Below are 14,697 nucleotides of genomic sequence, written 5' to 3'. Positions count from 1 at the left end.
GCATAACTATAATTATAAAATGTTCAGGTATCCATGATCTTAAGAGCTGGGTGCCTAGCCTCCTTCTGGCCTATCCCACAACCATATCCCTGTGTATGTTTTTACTTATTAGAAAAAAGCCCAAGTCCACCAAATAATGAGCACAGTTTCTGGAATAAAGAATGATCATCTCCTAAAATAAAGGTGAATACAGAGACATAATAGAAGACCCAATGAGATAGATATGTGTGATCCTTTTGACCTTGCTTCCTGCCATTTACTTCCCATCCTCTCAAAAAGGCCAAAAGGCCCAGGGTAAAAAGACTATGACAAAGCAATAATTTAAAAGATGGGAGGGATCCCTGGGTGACGCAGCAGTTTGGCGCCTGCCTTTGGCCCAGGGCGGGATCCTGGAGTCCTGGGATCGAATCCCACGTCGGGCTCCCAGTGCATGGAGCCTGCTTCTCCCTCTGCCTGTGTCTCTGCCTCTCTCTCTCTCTCTCTCTGACTATCATGAAAAAAAAAAAAAAAAAAAGATGGGAAAGTTAATGCAAGGTGCAATAAAAAAAAGAGATCTTATTTAGACTCTTGCACTTAGAACAGGGGCAGAGCACAAGCAGCACATAAGTATTTGTTGATCTGATTTGTAACCATGGAAAGAAAGTGATGTCTCAGATCAAATGGGCCTATGAATCAGTATTTGAAATTTAGCAGGAAGAACTGGCAGCAGGATTCCCTGCCCTTGAAAAATACCAGAAGATCTACAACTGCTATCTGATGTACTTACTGGCATCATCCATGAACTCAAAGTCGCCACCTAGCTCAGAACTTGAAAAGTGGTACTGGTCTGGGTCAGCCAGGGCGCTCAACAGAATTAGCAGCACCACAGCGTTGATGATCTGCATAAGAAGGAAAAAAATTTAAGTACCTCCAGGATATGTTTTTTATAACAGGAACTTAAACTGATCATATGGAATTTAACTTCAACAGAGACTCCTCCCATTCAACACTAAGCCACTGTCCTGAGGGGCAGGAGAACATTCCCAAGGCAGAAGCACCACATGCTCATTCAGACCAAGGGCTCTTGGCTTGGTTGTGGCAGACAGCTAGATGTCACCTCCTGCTGCCTCAGGGCAGAAACTCTGAAGTAGCAAGCAGACCACTCAACATAAATAGCACCCCAGGGGATCCCTGGGTGGCGCAGCAGTTTGGCGCCTGCCTTTGGCCCAGGGCGAGATCCTGGAGACCCGGAATCGAATCCCACGTCAGGCTCCTGGTGCATGGAGCCTGCTTCTCCCTCTGCCTGTGTCTCTGCCTCTCTCTCTCTCTCTCTCTGTATGACTATCATAAATAAATAAATAAATAAATTAATTAATTAATTAATTAATTAATAAAAAAAATAGCACCCCCGCCCAAAGCTGGAAAGACCCACAAACTCGCCAGTTAGCCGAGTGTACTCTGATAAGCAATCACAAGGCCTTCCAGGTGATCAAATATTTTCACAGATTCATACAATTTGAGCTTTGCGATCATCTAGGTAACAGAAAATGAATGCAAAACCACAGTATAGTGGCAGAGCCAGGATCATTCCTCTTGTAGCACAGGTGAGGTGGACCATATCCACCCCAGGCCCGCCTCTGCCTTCTGGAGACTGCAGAATAAACATCCCTTGGGTACTTTAAATTTAGCTCGTGTAAATGGAAATCACCTTCCTTCACCATCTCCTGTCTCTGTTCCTCTTTTTATGTTCTCTATCTTAAAAAACTAGCATCATGGTTAATCATTAAAAGTGGAGGGCAACCCGGGTGGCTCAGCGGTTTAGCGCCCCCTTTCAGCCCAAGGCCTGATCCTGGGGACCCGGGATTGAGTCTCACGTCAGGCTCCCTGCATGGAGCCTGCTTCTCCCTCTGCCTGTGTCTCTGCCTCTCTCTCTCTCTCATGAATAAATAAATAAAATCTTTTTTTAAAAAAGTGGAAAACACTCAAGCACTACACTAAGTGCTTTATATGGACCCATGCTCTTAAGCCATCCAATAATCTAGTGAAATTGGCACTAAATTATCCCCATGTTATAGACGAAGAAACTGAGGCTTGGGAGTTAAGAACATTACAGAAGATAGGGCAGCTAACAATCTGCAGAAATGGAGTTTTAGGAATCTTGATTCCTAAAACCTAATCTTTTAGCTTGCTGTTTATACTTAAAAACTGATTATCTTTGGGCTGACTATCTTCCTTAACTCTACATCCAACTAATTGGGAAATTCTGGCCATTCTACAATTTCTACTTCCTTTATTCTTCCTAACTGCCCTTGCTACATGCTATATATCCATGTACCAACTACGGTGGGGCTGGAGGGGCAGGTGTGGTAAAAGCTTAGGTGAGGCTCAGGATGAGACTGGGTTATTTCTCCTTTTTGCATGTGTTTTATTCTTGTCAGAATGGGGTAGAGAAATGAATGACCATGAAGATTATGTAGAGGAAATTCTTTTACTTACAAGAGTAACTAAAGGCCTAAACTATAAAATTCTATAAAACTATATACATTTCTATGAAAACTACTATAAAATTCATATTTGGTAGACCTACTTACAAAACAGGTTCAAAGAGAATGTCAGGTTGTTTGTTCTACAAAACATCTACTCCAGAATTCATTTTTCTTTTTTTAAGTATTTTATTTATTTACTTATTCATTTATTTGAGAGAGCAAGCATGGGGGGAGGACAGGGGGAAAGGGATAAGCAGATTCTGTGCTGAGGGTGGAGCCAATGTGGGGCTCAATCCTAGGACCCTGAGATCATGACCTGAGCCAAAATCAAGAGTCGGAGGCTCAACTGACTGGGCCACCCCAGGCACCCCAGAATTCATTTTTCAGTGGCAATCCCAAGTGGTCGTTTAAGGATTATTGTAGGATTCAGAATAATTATTTTTCTTCCTCTTTTTTTCCAAATTGTCTCATATGATCTGATTGCTTTTTTAAATAAAATGACAATGAGAATGAATAGCAATTTCAGAGTATACATATGTATCCTGTGTGTGTAAAATACACGTACATACATGTATGTATACAAATGTATGTACATATATATAAAGCTAACATAAATAACGATTACAAATATGTAGTTAAAAAATTTCTTAAGGTACAAAAGAGTATATAGTGAAAAGTCAGTTTCCATCCTATTGCTATCCACCAATTACCCTCCCCACAGTGGTTATTAGAACTACCGGTTGCTTGTTTCTCTTCAAAGATCCTAGAAACTTCATAGCACGTTTTAAAGACAGTGTGGTTAGCCAAACTCTATTTGAAGAAAGCTTATCAGAACATATCTAAAGCTTAAAGAAAGGTATGAGTTAGTCCTACAGCTGGCTTGTGATGTTTAGCAAAGATGTGCTTTGATACACTGTCCAGTTTTCTTGGCACTTCATTCCCTCTCTAATCCTGTCTTTGCAAAAGGCAGTCCTAAGATTACCAACTGAAATAAGATCAGAGACAAAATCACCTAAGATTGTATTTTTGAAAAAGTAAGCCACCATACAAAGACAGCATATTCACTATTACCATAATGGGTCACAGTTTTGAGGCTGAAAAGGGAAGACATACACCTAGGATTTACAGGCAAAGCTTTAAGGAGCAGTGGAGGTTGGGTGGAGTGAGGAGGCAGGGCAGTGTATCCGGTTAAGGATATGAAGGACACATTTAGGGATTCTGTATGGCTAGTGTTACAGAGTTTGGATTTTATTTTAAGGGTACAAGAGGGGATCCCTGGGTGGCTCAGCGGTTTGGTGCCTGCCTTCGGCCCGGAGCGTTATCCTAGGGCCCTGGGATCGAGCCCCATGTCGAGCTCCCTGCATGGAGCCTGCTTTTCCCTCTGCCTGTGTCTCTGCCCCTCTGTGTGTGTGTGTCTCTCATGAATAAATAAAAGCTTTAAAAAAAAAGAAAGAAAGAAAGGGAAGAACGTGATCATCTGATTGGGGTTCAAAGGAGTAAATCAAGTAAAACATCTAGCAGAGTGACTGGCATTTAATGGCCACTCCAATGAGTTCACTTACCTCTTTACACCTCAACAAGAACCACATAACAGCTCTTGGCTGGCATGGAACATGACCTGGCTGCCACTCAGCTAGCAATAGACCGCTGTTGTCCTGTCTTTTTAGTTCCAACACATCTGTCAACTCATTTTTTTTTTTCTGATTTCAGATTTTATTACAAATTTGTAGTATTAGGGGCACCTGGGTGGCTCAGTCAGTTAAGTGTCTGCCTTCAGCTCAGATCATCTCAGGAGTCCTAGGGTGGAGCCTCAAGTCGGGCTCTGTGCTCAGCAGGGAGCCTGCTTCTCCCTCTCCCTCTGCTCCTCCCCCTGCTGGTGCTCTCTCTCAAATAAATAAATAAAATCTTAAAAAAACAAAAACAAATTTATGGTAATTAAAAGTGTAGTACAGGCATAAACACATGGGCCAATGGAACAGAACTGAAAGCCCAGAAAAAGCCCATGCATATATGGTCCACTTATGTTTGCCAAGGGAGCTAAGAATACTCAGTGGAGAAAGCATCTGTCAGCTCTTAATCAGCTTATTATTATCCCCACGCCTGGTTTACTTATCACAACACACTTGCTAACTGCAACAACAGATAGGAACTGCACTAAGTGCTTAGGAAGAATTCTCCTGGACTCAGAATATGAAGTCAAATAAGTCATGTGCCCAAATAACACAAAGCATACAGCAGTAAGCATGCCAAGAGTTCAGAGAAAGACTAATGGAAGTTCAGAGAAAGGGATTAGAAGCCTGAGCCTGAGACTGAGGGCACAGGGAGGCATTGTAGAGATGGGAGCACTTGGGACAGGGGACAGAGAGATGGGAAGGTTTTGGAAGCTTAGCAGTGTGGAAAAGAACACATTCAGTCTGAGTAGGGCCACTGGGATGGGGGCCTGTACTGAATAGAGAGTAAGCAGCTCAATGTGGCTGAACACAGCAGGCAAGGTTAAGTATAAGAGAATGAGAACAGAAATGCAGGCTGGGGTGGGGGCCTGGGAGGCTTAGCGGTTGAGTACGGAAGTCTTGATTTCGGCTCAAGTCATGAGCTTGGGGTCCTGGGATCCAGGCCCTTGTCAGGCTCCATGCTCAGTATGGGGAGACTGTTTGTCTCTTTCTCCCTTTATCCCTCCCCGACTCATGCTAACTCTCTCTCTCTGAAATAAATCAATAATTCTTTAGATAAAAAAAGAAAAGGAAAGAAATGCAGACTAAGACTGGATGGTGGATGGTCCTTAGGAGCAGGACAGGAGCCTGGGGCTTCAAGGTAATAGTTAATGAAGATGCCATAAAGGTTTCTGAGCTGGGGTAAGACATGATCAGAGTCCTGTCACTAGGAAGACCGAACCAGAAGAGATGGGGGGCTCAGCAGGAGACAGGCCCCTTGAGCTGGAGAGCACTGCACCGGTCTCCTGAGGAGTAACAAGAGGTTCCTTCCACTTTCCTGTATTCTCAAGACAGCATGGTGGGACCGTGGTCTCACAGGTTACTTTCAGAGGTGAAGGGACCTCACCTCAGGTCCTAGTGTTAGAAGAGCCACAGTTGGAACCCCAAGGCCTTTCCATGTAGAGAGGCAGCATCATCAGAGCCATATTCACTGACAAGAGGCAAAGATAACGGGACACAAACAAGCCTCGGTGTTTCAAGGCTGGGTTATAGGATCCCACCTTATTACTACCAGAAATATGGGACATGACAGAGGCTAGATGAGGCTGATTTTAGACTCGTTGTGCTGGAAAGTACTTCGCGGAGGCCCAAAGAATCATGCTTTCCGCCTGTTTTTAGCCGACCTTTGGTGTTCGGGCCAGCCCTGGTTTTGCTCTGGTCGCCTGTACCCAGCACATCACTCCCGGCAGCAGAGTTCTAGTCACTGGTTCAGTGTGCTTCTCGCTCCACCATGGGCCCTGGTTCCTGCACCTGGCTGTGCCCTAGCTGCTCTGCTCACTGTCATCTTCTCCTCCATGGCACCAGTCCTGTGGCTCTTCTCTCCAGACTCACAAGCCACAGACCACAGTCTTGGAGCCAACTGCCCTTCCAGCTGCCCTAGTTCTTTACAAGATAGTCCAGAAAGTGGGGGACAAAGATAAAACAAAGATGTGATGGTAAGGTCGTTACATATCACAGAGGACTAGTCACCACTGTGTTCTTTTCATCAGAGTGAAATGGGCATAAGAAAACTGTGTGTTGACACATATGCACTGTGTCATAAAACCTCTACTGCTGGATGGGGATTTGGCATGCCATGGGTGATATATATAGTGACTACAGTAGGTTGACAGAGGATCCATGAGGGCTGAGGTCTATGCAAAGGAGCCAGGAGAGGACTATCCACGGTGGCTACTACACACTCAGGTGGAAAAGGTCAAATTAAGTCAAAGCCCAAAGAACACTGGGTAGGAAGGACTTCCTGAAAGAGAGAGGATCACCCAATCATCATCAAAAATCACCCAATCATCAGTTCTGATTAAGAACGAAATGACTGCAAATGAGAATGAAGAAGACACAAAGACTTGCCAGGAGCAGATTATGTAATGACCACAGCTGATCTAAATGTAAAAGAAAGAGTGGGCATATTTGTGATGTTGTTCAGCTAATGCTCATTTATGCTTGGACTTCCTTGTCTGTCTGGATAGGTCGTGTACAAACTGTTCCTGTTCTATTTACAAAGTGTTCCTGTGGTGTCACATATTTTTTTCCTTGGTCTTGACAATGATTACTTCCGTATGTAAATAAATTCAACTTCTGTCCAATTACTTTAGTGATGAGACCATTGTATGTTCTCCAGGGATCCAGAATGCTCTTTATTATTTTTTTCAAAGGTTTTATTTATTTATTCATGAGAGACACAGAGAGAGGGGCAGAGACGTAGGCAGAGGGAGAAGCATGCTCCATGCAGGGAACCCAACATGGGACTCGATCCCAGGACTCGAGGATCACGCCCTGGGCCAAAGGCAGACCCTCAACCGCTGAGCCACCCAGGTGTCCCAGCCAGAATGCTCTTTACCTTTAAATCATATATCACATCCTAAGTGAACAGTGATACCTACAGCTTCAGTCTAAACAACTGAAAATGTTAAATGTAATTATCAGCTCATTTTTTAAAAGCTTCAACATGAGAACCTTAATAATATTCAAATTCACTGAGATAATCGTTACACAACAGTTAGAAATTTGTACTGAAAATGCTGTCCAAAAATGACTGCAGACTTATCTATAATGAAAACTTGAAACAGGGATCCCTGGGTGGCGCAGCGGTTTAGCGCCTGCCTTTGGCCCAGGGTGCGATCCTGGAGATCCGGGATCGAATCCCACGTCAGGCTCCCGGTGCATGGAGCCTGCTTCTCCCTCTGCCTGTGTCACTGCCTCTCTCTCTCTCACTGTGTGCCTATCATAAATAAATAAAAAAATAAAAAAATTAAATAAATAAATAAATAAATAAAAACTTGAAACAAAAGTAGAATGGCTTAATAATATTACTACCAAATAATAGAATCTTAAGCATTAAAAATCATATTTCAAAGTATTAACAATAAAAAATGTTCAGTGTGTTAAATGCAAACTACAGTATAAAAATGTTACTCCAGTTCTATGTATATGTGTGATATGTTCATATGTATAAATTACAGACTAAAAACACTAAAACATACAATTTTATATATAAACCAGGTAGTAGGTTTGCAGATGTACCTTTTTTTTAAAAGAAAGGTTTCATTTACTTGAGAGTGAATGAGAGTGAGAGAGAGAGCAGGAGCGAGGGGAGGGGCAGAGGAAGAGAGAGAAGCAGATTCCCCACAGAGCATAGAGCCTGATTGGGGGGGGCTCTATCTCAGGGCCCAGGGATCATGACCTGAGCCAAAGGCAGACAACCACTAAGCCACCCAGGCGCTCCAAATGACTTATACCTTTCATTATCATTGTCTCTCCTTTTTGTATTCTCCAGAGTGCTAACATGAGCATAAACTGCTTTTAGAGTTAGGAACAATTATTTAAAACTTCAAAAATATTTTTAATATAAAAAATTATAAAATATTTTTATGAAACTTGATTCTCTAAAAACAATCAATAGAAAGAAAATGATCAATAACAAGTAAATCTGGCCAGGTGTTCAAGAGAAATCTTGGAAATAGATATTTCAGAGGAGAAATGTCAGAGTAAAATAAAATAATAATAATTAAGAGATTTGCCACTTCCAATAATGGTGAAATAAGCAATACAAATCAATTTCTCTCTGAGGACAATTAGGAAATCTGGACAAAGAACCCATGTCTGTGAGAAAGCATGAGAGTTAATGAAGCAGTGAAGAATTACTGGTCCAAGATGCAGAAGGCAGAAATACCCCAGGGGTATCTGTTGATTCTGTTAGAGATGGATGAGAGCTAAGAGCCTGAGCAGTACCCGTGACAGCCTCACTGGGCCAGGCAGTCAAGGGCCTCCTGGGTGGAAATAGAGGGTAGATTCCCCAGGGCTTTGCCCTAAGAACCCACAGGGGCCTCACCACTGAAGGAAGGTGAACCAGTAGACAAGCCTTCAAAGGGACACAGCCCAGCTTTCCATCATCTGAGTATTGAAACTGGATTTAGCCACTCTCCAGGTGCCAGACCCCTATAAAAGCTACTAAAATCCCGGTGGAGAAAGATTATATATCATCCAATGCCTTGAATTTTTTTTTTTTAATTTTCAAGTGCAGTGTCCAGAATACAAGAAACAGGAAAAGAGGGATCCCTGGGTGGCGCAGCGGTTTAGCGCCTGCCTTTGGCCCAGGGCACGATCCTGGAGACCCAGGATCGAATCCCACGTCGGGCTCCTGGTGCATGAAGCCTGCTTCTCCCTCTGCCTGTGTCTCTGCCTCTCTCTCTCTCTCTCTGTGTGTGACTATCATAAATAAATAAAAATTAAAAAAAAAAAAAAAGAAACAGGAAAAGACAAGACTCTCAGAACAAGAATCAGGAGAAAGGACAGACAAGAAAAACATAGGTACTCTCGATATTGAAGTAAGTGAGCATGCCCTCTAAAGTGGCTATGTTTATGAAAAGCAAGGAGATAGATAAAAAGCACAAGGAGAATTTTGGCAGGGAACTAGCATCAAAAAAAAAAAAAAAAAAGGACAGATTTGAAAAGAATAAAGAGGTTTTAGAATGAAAAACTGTAGTAGCCAAATCATGAATACAGTGGATGAGTTTAACCCATTAGACAACTCTCAAGAAAATTAATAAATTATACTTTTGGACAAAACTGAGGGAATCTGTCACCAGCAGCTCAACAGTGAAAGTATTCTTTGGGCAAAAGAAAAATGATGCCAGATAAAAGGCTGAAGATGTACAAAGAAGAATAACAGAAATGATAATTATGTTGGCAATTTGTGAATATTGATAACACAGTAACAGTCATAATAACTTGCGAGTGCAAACAGAAATAGATTCAAAGTAGACAACAGCCTATAAACCAAGAGCAGATAACTGGAATTGAACTGATCTTAAATCCTTGCATTGCCCAGGAAGAGGATTAAAGTACCAGTAAATATGAGATTTTTAAAAGTCAAGGATGTATATTGTCATCTTTAGGGTAACCTTTCAGAGAAAAGTCAGACTTGAGTGGTAGATATATAACTATTTGGTTGTATTTTGTGCATTTTCTGTATGTGTAGAATACTCACAGTAAAAAGGTCAAAAACAAACATATAAATAAATAAACAAACAAACAAACAAACATATGGCTTATAATCAGATATGCTGATTTCAGATAATTGGGTTTTTTTTTTTTTGACTTTTTAAAAAAGTTTGGGGCTCAAACTCATGACTCCAAGATCAAGAGTCTTATGTTCCACCAACTGAGCCAGCTAGGTTACCCTAGTTGGCTAATTTTGATACTCAAATATTTGAAAATAAATAAATAAATAAATAAATAAATAAATAAATAAAGCTAATAATGGCAGGGGCACCTGGGTAGCTTACTTGGTTAAACTGAGGTGGGTCAGTCAGACTTGATTTTGGCTCAGGTCATGATCTCAGGGTTGTGAGATTGAGCCCCACATGAGGCTCCACTCTGGGTGTGCAGTCTGCTTAAGATTCTCCCTATGCCTCTTCCCCACTTTAAAAAAATAATAAAAAAGGTAATAATGGTAGATGTGCCTTTCACTTGGGTCCAACTTCAACAGGCAAATCAAAATGTAATGAAAGTATGAACTTTTTACTTGAAATACCTTTAAATCTGAGGTACCTGGGCAGCTTAGTTCATTAAATGTTGCATTTGGTTTCAGGTCATGATCCCGCGGTCCTGGGACTGAGCCCTGCATCAGGCCACCTGCTCAGTGGGGAGCCTGCTTCTCCCTCTCTTTCTGCCCTTTCCCCCCTCCACTTGTGCTCTCTGACTCTATCTCTCTGCCAAATAAATAAAATCTTAAAAAAATATATTTGAATCTAATTTTAGAACTCTGATCCAAATGCACTTTCTTATTCAAATAAGCTCATCTATATGGTCCTGTTCTGATATTAAAATAAGTTTTTGGGCAGCCCAGGTGGCTCAGTGATTTGGCGCTGCCTTCAGCCCAGGGTGTGATCCTGGAGACCTGGGATCGAGTCCCACATCAGGCTTCCTGCATGGAGCCTGTTTCTCCCTCTGCCTGTGTCTCTGCCTCTCAGTGTCTCTCATGAATAAATAAATAAAATCTTTAAAAATAAATAATTAAGTAAGTAAGTAAGTAAGTATCTGACACTTGCTCTTTATTACTGTGGTAAATATATTCTGGGGTGAAAATTGGATTTATTGTAAAATCCTATTTGTCTAAGAAATTGAGTAAATCCGTTCATGTACTATGTTACCAATATTCTGCTCGAAACTGGGCTACACAAGGAGTAACACATGGCTGTTGCCCCCAAAGATCAGTAGTTCTGTGGGGTAAATACATCAACAACCAGAAATACAGAATGCTCGAACATTCATTAAGTAATTCATTCAACTGTCCAGAAATTATCTCTTAGGCAACAAACATAGGCCATATACTGTGATAGACATCACATACATATTATGGCCAACACCACAAGGTAGCTTATTGTCTAGTGGAGAAGACAGCCAAATCCACTGGATGTTTCATTCAGAGTGAAAAGGAATTCTGCTAATGTGGCTCAGGGAGAAGCTGAAAGACTTCACAAGGAGATGACATTATTAACACCAGAAAGTAACAGGCTTCTGGAAATCTCGAGAAACAAAAGATTACAGCGCAAATAATATTAGGGAATCAGAGCAAATGACTGAGAATTAAGAGGCAGTTCCAAGAAACAAAAACATAAAAATGAGCCACTCTTGTCAGTCCTTCGAACTGAATTATAATTATAACTAATGTTATAAGTTGCTGAAGGTTTAAACCAAAGGACTGTGTTCAGGTCATACACAGTAAGGGGGAAAAAAGTTAAGCAGTAAAATGGAAGTTGTACCTTTTATTAGAGCTACGTTTCAATAGGCAATTTTTTTAATGTAATAATATTTTCCCCCAAATTCAATGAAATCCTCTTGCTTCGCCTTGTAGCCCATGGGGCCATCATTTTCACATGGCTTCCTCAAGATACCACTACCACCACCCATACTATTTTATATCACTGACGCAGTCCTGCCTTCCCTAGGAAGTGTGACCATTATCACTCCATTCTACAAATGAGCCACTCAGACTGTGAGGAAACCCCGCACAAGGTCATAGTTCTCAGCTGAGACTCAATCACTGTTACAGATGCCATGCATGCCTTTGCTAGTAGCCCAGTTCCCTCTCAAGAAGCCACCACACTCAGTTCACAGATCCAGGCAGCGGAATCTGCCAACCAATCCCCTGGTGCATGCTCAGAATTCTTTCCAAGGGAGTGTCTCAGATATCCACTCAGTATGCTACAAGAGCAAGCAAAATGAGGCTTATCTGCCATACCAGCAGAAGCATGCCCATTTCTCCGAATGGACTTGGCTGGGTTCTAATCTTCACTCTCAGGCTGAGGCACCATTATATGCTCTCAAAATACAGAGCCCATGTGAACAATGAGAAAGCTGTCTGGGCAGTAGACAGAAGGCAAAGGATGGTCCCCCTGAGGAGGCCAGATCGAGGAATGCTGTCCAAAGAGCCTCTGGGAGACTTGGGTGCAGGTTGTATGGGTGGGAAGAACAAGCATGCTCCCTTCTATGTCTTAAAAAACATTCTGGATCTCTCTGCTTATGAAGAGATGGGTCTAGACTGGAGCCTAGTTTAGAATAGGCTATGGAGACCTAAACTCCACACATAAAAAAGAAGTATCACAGGGGTGCCTGACTGGCTCAGTCAGTGGAGCATGTGACTCTTGATCTCGGGGTTAAGTTCAAGCTCCACACTGGGTGTAGAGATTACTTAAAAAATTAAAAAATCTTTAAAAAAAAAAGAAAAAAGAAAAAGTATCACATACTAAAGGGTCAGAAGACTAGCATTTGGAAAAGACAAGAGCAAATATAAAGTGTAAAATGGCTAAATTAATTTTTTTATACAGCAAACACGGTTTCTTTATGTTCTGATATGCTTTATTAATGAGGTCTATTACTCCCTATCTGTAACCATCCTAGTCCAACAACCTGGATTACCATAAAATGTTTTGAAAGACTGTTTGAGGGCAGCCCCCGTGGCGCAGCGGTTTAGCGCTGCCTGCAGCCCAGGGCGTGATCCTGGAGGCCCTGGATCAAGTCCCACGTCAGGCTCCCTGTATGATGCCTGCTTCTCCCTCTGCCTCTCTCTCTCTGTCTCTATGAATAAATAAATAAAATCTTAAAAAAAAAAAAGAAAGACTGATTACATTATTTACTCCACTTAGTTTTAATATATACAAGAATACTTTATTCCTGTAGCTATTCATCAGATAGAAATGAAACTCATAAAACAGAATGTGTCTACTAATGAAAGTGAAGAGTCTGTTACAGACTTAACCACCAGAATATAAATTTTGTATCCCATTCAAGAACAGTGTTGTTATATTATACTTTAGAGTTAAAATCTTCTAACAAAATAATAATATATTCAAAACATTCCCAAACAAAAACAAATATCAGAAATGAAAGACAAGGGCACATGGGTGGCACAGCTGGTTGAGCATCACACTCTTGGTTTCAGCTCAGGTCATGATTTCAGCTTGTGAGATACAGCCCTGTGTCAGGCTCTGGGCTCAGTGAGGAATCTCCTTAGGACTTTCTCTCTTCCTCTGTCCCCCTTACTCCTGAAATAAATAAATAAATCTTTTTTAAAAAGAAATTAAAAACAAAAAACATATACTCCTACAGTTGAAACACAGCTTGGAATTCTAGAACAACCAGCTGCTAAAGTATACTCTGATAGCTAATTTCTTAAACAGTCTTAATTGTCAAATTAAAATCAAATGTAGGATGCCTGGGTAGCTCAGTTGAGCGTCTGCCTTCAGTTCAGGTCATGATCCCAGGGTCCTGGGATCGAGTACTGCACTGGGCTCCCTGTGAGGCACCTGCTTCTCCCTCTGCCTACATCTCTGCCTCTCTCTGTGTCTCTCATTAATAAATAAATAAAATATCAAAAAAAAGATTATCTGAGAAACTCCCATTTAATTTCTAAACTGCTGGCAAGAGAAAAAAAAACAGGCAAAGAAAAATGCTCAAGTAAAAATAAAAGAATCAAAGAAAGCCCTACTGTGATTTACTAAATTAATTTTTAAAATATTTTCAGAAAAGCCCCATGGTATTTCTTTATTATTAAGTTTGTTCCTTATAGCCATACTCTGTTACCCGTTCTGTTCAATATCTTTTGAAAGAATAAAAACTAATAGTCAAAGTTTTAACTACATAGTCAAGAATATAAGAAAATGAATTTAATACCACAAGCGTAGGAGTTCACCAAACCACTGGTACCAAAAGTGTGGTCTGCAGATGAGAGTTTCAGCATCGTCCACAGATTACTACTAATGTAGAACCACAATACCCATTCCAGACCCAACAAATCGAAAATAAAGGTCAATACAACTGACGACTGGCCAGTCTGCAGCAACATAGAAGCCAAAGAGAACTTCAACATGTTAAGAGGCAAGGACTGTCAATCTAGGATTGACAATCTTTTAAGGATGAGAGCCAAATAAAGACATTTTCAAATAAAAGCTGTCAGCATTTGCCACCAACAGAGCCTCACTAAAGGACATTTCACAACATATATTTTAGAAGAGTGAATCTAGACAAGGTGTCTGAGGTGTGAAAGAAAAATGATGGGTCATATACTTTTCACAGTTTGGGTACCAAATATCCATTTTTATTTTTATTTATTATTTTTTTAAAGATTTTATTTATTTATTCATGAGAAACACACAGAGAGAGAGAAGCAGAGACACAGCAGACAGAGAAGCAGGCTCCATGCAGGGAGCCTGATGCAGGACTCGATCCCAGGACCCTGGGATCAGGCCCTGAGCCAAAGGCAGACGATCAATCACTGAGCCACCCAGGCGTCCCCCAAATATTTTATTTTAAAATGAAAACTACAATAATGATCGCAGAAAAAAAAAGAATAATGGACAAAGAGAGACATAAATATAATGGGTAATCCTAAACAAACAGTATTATAGGTCATTGTCTCGGGAGCTTTTAAAAAAGACACTGGCTGGCTCAGAGAAGCCTGTGACTCTTGATCTCAGGGTTGTGAGTTTGAGGCCCATGATGGGCATAGAGATTACTTAAAA

General features: G+C 41.2%; 1 protein-coding gene across 2 annotated transcripts in view; it reads right to left on the bottom strand.

The window, feature by feature from the left end:
• LAPTM4B (lysosomal protein transmembrane 4 beta) overlaps window positions 1-14,697 on the bottom strand; it is an 86,010-nt gene that overhangs the window by 54,994 nt on the left and 16,319 nt on the right. For both annotated transcript variants that reach the window (XM_038555130.1, XM_038555131.1), the window contains exon 2: window positions 767-878. In XM_038555130.1, the coding sequence (XP_038411058.1) occupies window positions 767-878 (112 nt within the window). The remainder of the gene's footprint in view (window positions 1-766; window positions 879-14,697) is intronic.

Source organism: Canis lupus, chromosome 13, assembly GCF_011100685.1.
Source record: "Canis lupus familiaris isolate Mischka breed German Shepherd chromosome 13, alternate assembly UU_Cfam_GSD_1.0, whole genome shotgun sequence".
In the NCBI taxonomy this organism is placed as follows: Eukaryota; Metazoa; Chordata; class Mammalia; order Carnivora; family Canidae; genus Canis; species Canis lupus.
Note: the sequence above shows the minus strand (reverse complement) of the source record. Positions and strands in the feature narration are given on the sequence as shown.